General features: G+C 54.8%; 1 protein-coding gene across 2 annotated transcripts in view; it reads left to right on the top strand.

Annotated features, from left to right (window-relative positions):
• Positions 1–2800: 2800 nt before the first annotated feature.
• GPR158 (G protein-coupled receptor 158) overlaps positions 2801–8270 on the top strand; it is a 347460-nt gene continuing 341990 nt past the window's right edge. The window contains exon 1 of one of the 2 annotated variants that reach the window (XM_051820964.3): positions 2801–4427. In XM_051820964.3, the coding sequence (XP_051676924.3) occupies positions 3526–4427 (902 nt within the window). In that variant the 5' untranslated portion in view covers positions 2801–3525. The remainder of the gene's footprint in view (positions 4428–8270) is intronic. The other variant, XM_002717291.6, reaches the window with a different exon arrangement.

The raw sequence follows: 8270 nt of genomic DNA, 5'->3' as shown, positions 1-8270 counted from the left end.
GGAGTGCTGGTTTGAGTCCTGGCTGCTCCACTTCCGATTCAGCTCCCTGCTAATGTGCCTGAGAGGGCAGTGGAGGATGGCACACGTATTTGGTTCCCTGCCACCCACGTTGGAGACTCGGATGAAATTCTGGGCTCCTGGCTTTGGCCTGGACCAGTCCCAGTCTTTGTGACCATTTGGGGCATGAACCAGAAGATGGAATCTCTCTCTCTCTCTCTGCCTTTCAAAGATATAAATAAATCTTTTTAAAAAATATAATCAGATCTTGAAGGCAATATAAAATGTAAAATAGAGAAATCTTATCTCGTTTACTCATTGAAATAATAATTTGGATATGTTATCAATAAAGTTTATATTAAAATTAATTTCTTTTTTTCTCTTTTTCCACACATAGTTGGAGCATTTACAGTTACTCACACGGATCTCACGTGTGGCTCCCGCGACACTGGACAGGGCCATTGCAGACCCAGTTAGCTTGCAGCAGTTTGGCAGTGCAGGCTGAAGGTGAGCCATGGAAGGAAATGTCGGGTCCTGGAGTCTCTGAGACTGCCTCTCTCTTGTTAGCTGTGCACTAGGGGAAATGGCAGCACCCCTGGATGAGGGCTCCAGGTCTTTCCTTTATCTTTCCTTTATCTCTGTAGGGAAGGATCCCACCCCCACCCCCACACACTGCACTGTTCATCATTTCACACTGTTCTATTTCTTCACTGTACTCGTCGCCACACCTAGCTATCCAGCTTGCTTGTTTGTCTTCTTATCCCCTGTCTCCCCACTGGAGTTTAAGAGTCTTGTAGGCAGAAGATGTCGTCTGTTTTGCCCTAACTGAGCAGAATGCCTGACATATGGTACAAGATGGATGGCAAAGCCTGAGGCCCAGATCCGGTTTGTGTCCTAAGACACAGAATCTTTACCTGTCTTGCCAGTGGGCATGGATCTTGTTTTCAAACAATTCAAGGGCCAGAACTTAGGTCTTCTGATAATGCTGAGTCATCGAACGATTTACAGAAGGACCTGCTCATCAAATTACGAGTACATCTTCCTTTAAAAAAGATTAATTTATTTGAAAGCCAGAGCAACAGAGAGATGGAAAGACAGAGAGAAAAAGATATTTCATCCACTGGCTGATTTCCCAGATGGCTGCAGCAGCCAGGGCTGGACAAGGCCAACCAGGAGCCAGGAACTCCATCTGTGCCATCTCCCACATGGGTGCAGGGGCCTACGCACTTGGGCCATCTTCTGCCCTCCTAAGTGTACTAGTAGGAAGCTGGATCGGAAGTGGAGCAGCCAGGACCTGAACCGGTGCTCATATGGGATGCGACTGTTGTAGGCAGTGGCTTAACCTGCTGAGCCACAACTCCCCATCTTCTTTTTTAAGTTAGACACTGGGAAATTTTGAAGAATTATTATGAAGTCCTGTCGATTTTCTAAGAACAATCATTATTAGGAAATTATTCTCCATTCTTTCAATGGTTAAATAAATGGAAAAATCATAGTGTGTACTTTGATAAATTAAACAAACAGAAATTCCTTCTGTTATCATTGCTACACGGGCTACTGCAGAGCATTAATTCAGGATGGCCTTTACTTACCACAGGGACATACATTGCAAAGCAAAATTTAAACAAAATCTCGGCTGTGAACACAAAATCTACTTGTAGGTAAATACCAATCTAATAACTATTCTTTGCATAGCTGTAAAAACTCACTTGGAGACCGTGCACTGCCCTTCAGAAATAAGGTTTCTGTGTCTAATGCCAAGAGCCCTCTTCCCTGGCACATCCAGAGAACCTCTCCTGGGTGATGAGATAGGTTTTTAAATCATTAGCCTCATCGTCTCCACCTCCTGGTTCATCCATGAACTTAGCAAATGTTTAGTGAGAACCTACTATGTGCTGGCAAGGTAACCAATGCAGACAAAGATGTTTGGCTCTGGGTGGGAGGAGTTAATGCCTAGGTATTTTCTCAACACGGAGAATCAAGTGAATGAAGCCATACAGCCCATCGCAGCGGCACTGTCTACCTTGGAATGTCGCAAGTGACGTTGTTGGCTAGGAACTGAGTGGATTTGGGATTCCCTACGTGTGTCTTTCTGAGGGGGTTTCTGGAAGGTGGAGGTGCATATGGCACGGGTGCTGTGGTGCCCTTCCATCCTCTGAGTGTCAGAGACTCAGATTCCTCAATGAGCTTCAAATACGTCAACTTGACAGGTCTTGAGGGATTTCCCAGTCATCTGAGGGACTTGGCATCCTTAACAGCTTACAGGCTTTCCTTTGATGGGATGTCCCGGCCTCTCCTTTAACCAGAAGTCTTGATCCACTGTGTGGGTCCGGTGTGAGGGACTCCCTCCCCAATGCAGACCCCACTCCCATCTCTCCCGGGCCTGTGTGCGCTCTCCCCTCACTCACCTTTACCTGCCAACCTTTGCACCCTGGCTCCTTGCACACGGCGTGCCCACTCTTAGAGCCCAGGCAGCAGATGTCTCCACTACTCGCTCTGAGCTCAGCTCGGCCTCGGCCAGGTTCTCGTCACTTCTGTAACCGACAACAACCGAGGAAGAAGATTTGCAAATTTGCTTACAAATGAGCGCCTCCCAGGAGGACGCGTCTCCCTCCCTGCGGGTTTCCAGAAGAAGGGAAAGCCGCTCCCTGCTCCCTCTTTTCCAAAAGGCAGGGCTGCTTGAGTCCCGACGCCCGGGCTACCCGAGGTGCTCAGCTTGGACCTCCCGGCCACGCGCCGCGGGCCAGCCTCGCGGTTGGGCAGACGCGCGTGGGGAGCGGACCCCGCGCCGCCGCCGCCCGCGCCCGGTTTCAGCACCGGACAGCGCCCGCCCCGCCCGCCCCCGGCCGCCGGCTGAGTGACAGGAGAGCCGACCAAACAGGGAGCGCGGCGGCCCGCGGCCGCCCCACTAAGGCTTGGTTGCGGCCCGGCTGCCGCTGTTGGGCGCTCGGCTCGCGAGCGAGGCGAGAGGCAGGAGCGTTGAGGCGGCCGAGCCCGAAGGCGCCGGATCGCAGCCCCGCGCTCCCGCTCGCAGCGCCACCCGAGTCCCCGGGACGGTCTCGGGCCCTCGGTCTGCACGCGTGCGCGCGTTCGGCGCCCCGGGGCGCAGCGCTCGGGGAAGCGATGGATCGGCGCCCGGGGCTGCCGCGCGGGCAGCGGCGGCGGCAGGTGCAGCGGCGGCGGCGGCAGCAGCAGCAGCAGCAGCTCCCGGGCGCGCCGCACTGAGCGCGGCCGGGCGAGGGCGCGGGGCGGGCCCGGCGTGGCGGCGGGCGGCGCGCGGGGATGTGAGCGCCCGACCCGCGGCGCGAGGTGCGCAGTCCAGAGCCGACCCCGCCACAGGTGCGTGGCTGCCGGGGACCGCGGCGCAGCCAGAGGGGCCGGCGGCCGCGCGTCCGGATTTCCAAGTCCCCCGTGGACCGGGTGCAATCCGGGGAAGGCGCAAGGGAGGCGCCCGGCTGTGGCTCCCTTGGCGACTCCAATCCACAAAGTGACGCTTCCCGTGACCCCGCTGCGCTCCCCGCCAGCCGGATGGGAGCCATGGCTCGCCCCTTCTTCCTCTGCCTCCTGCTCGCCCACCTAGCATGGGGCACGGCCGGCGCCAGCCGCGAAGCCCTGGGACGGCCGGAGCCGCCGCGAGAACGGACTCCGAGGGGCCAGCAGCCCGCGCAGCGGCCGGCTCGCTCCGCCGCCTCGGCGCCCTCGGGTCCCTGGAGCCGCGCGGCCGCCGGCGCCGCGCTGGCACAAAGGCTGGCCGAAGAGCTGCCCCTGGACGTGGCCTCCTACCTGTACACCGGGGACTCCCGCCAGCTGCTGCGAGCCAACTGCTCCGGCCGCTACGAGCTGGCCGGCCTGCCCGGGAAGGCGCCCGCCCTGGCCAGCCCGCCGTCCTCTTTGCACGGGGCGCTGGACACGCTGACCCACGCCACCAACTTCCTGAGCACCATGCTGCAGAGCAATCGGTCGCGGGAGCAGCACTTGCAGGATGACCTGGAGTGGTACCAGGCGCTGGTGCGGAGCCTGGTGGAGGGCGAGCCCAGCATCTCGCGCGCGGCCCTCACTGTCAGCCCCGAGGCACTGTCCGCGCCCGCCCCGCAGCTCTTCCTGCAGGCCACGCGCGAGGAGAGTCGCATCCTGCTGCAGGACTTGTCCTCCTCTGCGCACCATCTGGCCAACGCCACCCTGGAGACCGAGTGGTTCCACGGTCTCCGGCGCAAGTGGAGGCCCCACTTCCACCGCCGGGGCGCCCACTCGGGACCCCGGGGCCTGGGCCACAGCTGGCGGCGCAGGGATGGCCCCGGCGCGGACAAGAGCCACGTCAGGTGGTCCCCGCCGTACCTGGAGTGCGAGAACGGGAGTTACAAGCCCGGGTGGCTGGTCACCCTTTCCGCTGCCTTCTACGGGTTACAGCCTAACCTGGTCCCGGAATTCAGGTAGGGAGGAGGGCGGGGTGGGGAAGGGCGGAAAAGCAAAGTCTCCCTTTTGGTTTTGCAGGTGGGCGCGCGCGTGGGGAAGGGACACTTGGCCGGACCATCTGAGCGTTGCACCGTCGGAGCAGAGGGGCGAGAGGCGCCCACAGCAGCGCCAGGTTCCCTGGGATCCGGTCCCTGCAAGGGGCGAGATGCCCAGGGAACAAAAGGGTTAGTTCTCCGCCCGGTTCCGCGAGCTTGGGGTGTGCCCGCCGGGCGCCCAGCGCGGAACAGCAGGCGAGAGAGGGGCCCAGGGAGCTGGAGGAGGAGAGACTTTCTCCTTGCAGCTGCCACTTCGGGGTAGCCTCCGCCTGCCTCCTACGTGTGTAGCACCGGGCATCATAACCAGAGCGTGAAATTAAGGCGGCGCTGTCCCCTGGGCAGGCTGTTCTGTCTCCTCCCCCGTGAGTCAGTCGCTGCCTGCAGGACCCAAAATTCCCAGTGCGGTCGGAGTGCGCCTTCCTTCCACCCAACCCTGCCACCTCGGATCCATCCTCCCTTCTTCCTTCTGTCTCCTGTGTTGAGATTCCCCGGAGGTTCTTGGGCCATCCAGGCGCCCGTGCACTTCATAAGTGAACGACCAGTCTGGGTTATCGCAGGGCAGAAGGCATCCGTTCTGAGGGAATCCACTCAGGGAACTTGGAGGGACCTTGAGGGAGTTTGCGCTTCCTGTTCCAAAGCTTGGCATTTGCGGGGAGGTGAGGGTTTGCTGGTTGGCAGCTGGCAGCCACTGCCCTAGGGAGTGCCTGTCTTTCGGGTGAGGAGCTTCTAGAAGCAGGCTTTGAGAGTGGGGGCGAGGAAGGAGCAGAGAAGGAAGAGGAGAAACTGCGAAGGGGACCTGGGAGAGGGCTGCGGGTTGCCTGGGGTCCTCCCTGATGCTGGTGATGGGCGGGCTCTGGGAAGAGGGGCTTGGGGGTTGAGGTTGCTTCTGTATGTTTTGGGAACCTGGGCAAAGGTTGAGACACGTTGTGTATGGAGAGTCGCCCCCTATTCCCCAGCAAGGCGACGGATACCTGGGCAAGTGGGGAGGCTCACCAGGCTCCTGTGTGTAGGCACCACCATTTTTGCTGCTTAGCCTCTCTGGGCCTCAGACTCGGATCTGTCTAGAGCAGGAGTTGAACTTGAGAGTCTGACACACAGCCCCTTTCTTTGTGTGACCATAGGAAGTGTGTGTCCGTGGGTGCGCTTCTATCTCTTGTAAAGAGTCTGTCCGAAACCTGATGAACTCTTTCCTACTTTCCAGATAATCCCATTTCCTCCTGATTCCTACAGGATCCTATTAGTAACAGCTGAGCCCTGCTTGGAATCCTTGCCACGCTGTTAGTTCAGAAGAGGAAAAACCAGCAGGTGCTGTTCACTGCCTGCACACTGTCTGAAGCTTTTGGATGGCCTTTTCAGAGAGTCTCTGTGTCTGTCTGTCTGGCTACCTATCTCATCTCCATTTCCATCCATCTTATCTACGTATCTATCCACAATCCCTCTATCTATATCTACATTTTCAATCTTATTATCCATCCATCCATCTAACCTCATTGCTCCTTATCCACCCATTCAATCAATCTTATCTAGCCTTCTAATCTCCTCTCCATCCATCCATCCATCCATCCACCCAATCATCATAATGTAATCTATCCATCATCTATGCATCCTAACATTTACTTTATGTCAGGCTCTGTGCTGACTGCTGTGGGTGTCTTATCTTGGCTATTCCCACCCAACAACCTTTCATAAATCTTACTGCCTAGCGTTTATTATTTTCCATGTCCTACGGAAAAGAAATGTGAAGCACAGAGGGGTCATGCTTCTTGCCTGAGGCTGCACAGCAATGGAGTAGTGGAGTCAGAATTTAAGCCTGTTTTCTACTTTCAACTGCTAGGTGACCAGTGTTTTATGATCATGCCCTAGGGACGCTGCATACAACGGAGTAGCTGTATCCTGAATTTCTAAGGGTCAGTTGTGGAATGGGAGATGCAAATCTTTCGCTTTCAGAATTGTTTCCTTACCGCTCCAGAAGCACAGTTCCCATAAATGAGCTCAGCGACTTCTGCCAGCTGGATGGAAGGCTGGGGACCCGGGGGTCTGAGGTCATGGGAGTGCACACGCTCCCTACTCACTTTTTGACTGTGTTCAGAAAACAGTTTCTTTCTAAGTGCTTTCCTCGTCTCTGATGGTGTGCTTGAGCGGAGGCACACAGCCAGGCCACTTAGCATCCAGCTTTCTCCAGAGCTGGCTTGTCTTGGCAGCGCCACAGGGAGCGGAGTCAGTGCTCTCCTGTGGGTGCCCTGCCCCAGTCGTGGGTCCCCCGTGTGCTGCGTTGAGGATTCACACAGGTGTTGACGAGAGGAACTGGAAGAAATCTTGGAGGCATCACCTGGTCCCACCTGTTGCCCCCTAGACAGAGAAGCGGAACTATGAAGGCGAAGTTCCTTGTCAAGAAATCTCATTTCAAGCTTGTGGCAACCACAGAGGAGGCCGCAGGCCCTCTGCCCCTGGTTTGCTCTCTGCTGCATGCGTAGAAGCCCGAGGCTTGGTTCTGTGGTTCTTGGGACCTCTGCATGCAACCTTGGTTGGGGACACACTTTATTCTCTGTATCCTTCAGGATACACACATGCAGAGTAGCCTTTAGAACGTAATTACTATTTTTTTAAATATGTATTTTTATACAAATATTTTACACATTTAAGATAGTATTTAAATGAGTCTCTTCTGTCTCTTCATACTTATACAAGGATAAGATTGTATTTGTGAATTTATTTGAAAGGCAGCTACAGAGAGAGAGACGAGAGATGGAGAGATCTTCCATCCAACGGTTCACTCCTCAATTGGCTGCAATGGCTGGAACTGGGTCAATCCAAAGCCAAGACCTGGGAACTCCATCCGGGTCTCTCACGTGGGTGGCAGGAGCCCAAGTACTTGGGCCATCTTCTGCCGCCGTCCCAGGTGCATTAGTGAGGAGCTGGAGAGGAAGTGGAGCAGCTGGGACTTGAACTGGCTCTCTGATAGGGGTTGCCAGTGTCCCAAGCAGAGCTTGACCCACTGCACCAAAATGTGGACCTCATGATTATTTTTGTTGTTGTTGTTGATGATGTCTTATCATCTAGGCTGTGTATGAGGGATCTTTAAAAAGTTCGTGGAAAATGCAGTATGAAAAAAATTGCGTGAATTTCAAAATTTTTTGCAACAAAATGAACTCATCTTTCAATTTCATTTTTTCATGAAAGTACTTTTTCATTTAAAGTGCTTCTTACTCTGAAAATTTGCAATGCAAGTGAATCCTATTAGCCAGTGATGGGGCCAGGGTCAACCTCAGATGCATTTTGGAAGCCATGATTAGGATCCTCCATCATGATTTTAGGAAGAGCTTTGAAGATGTAGAACATTATTTGCGGGGGTCAGCGCTGTAGTGCAGTGAGTTAAACCGCTGCTTGCAGTGCCAGCACACCACATTGGAGAGCCGGTTCAAATCCCAGCTGCTCTGCTTCTGATCCAGCTCCCTGCCAGTGCACCTGGGAAGGCAGTGGAAGATGGCCCAAGCACCTGGGCCTGTCACCTATGGGGGAGACCTGGATGGGGTTCTTGGCTTCTAGCTTCAGCCTGGCCCAGTGCTGACTGTTTTGGTCATTTGGGGCAGTAAACCAGTGGATAGACAACTCTTTCTCTCATTTTGCCTTTCAAATAAACCTTTAACAGATGTTATTTCCAAGAAGTTTTGTCTGTGATGGAAAATTCATAGAAAAAGATTTACCCATCAGAGAAAAAACTTTGCAGTTAAAATTTTCATACATGATTAGTTAATATTGGTGCAA

Source organism: Oryctolagus cuniculus, chromosome 13, assembly GCF_051225735.1.
Source record: "Oryctolagus cuniculus isolate XC-2025 breed Fujian yellow rabbit chromosome 13, ASM5122573v1, whole genome shotgun sequence".
NCBI classification, from domain to species: Eukaryota; Metazoa; Chordata; class Mammalia; order Lagomorpha; family Leporidae; genus Oryctolagus; species Oryctolagus cuniculus.
Note: the sequence above shows the minus strand (reverse complement) of the source record. Positions and strands in the feature narration are given on the sequence as shown.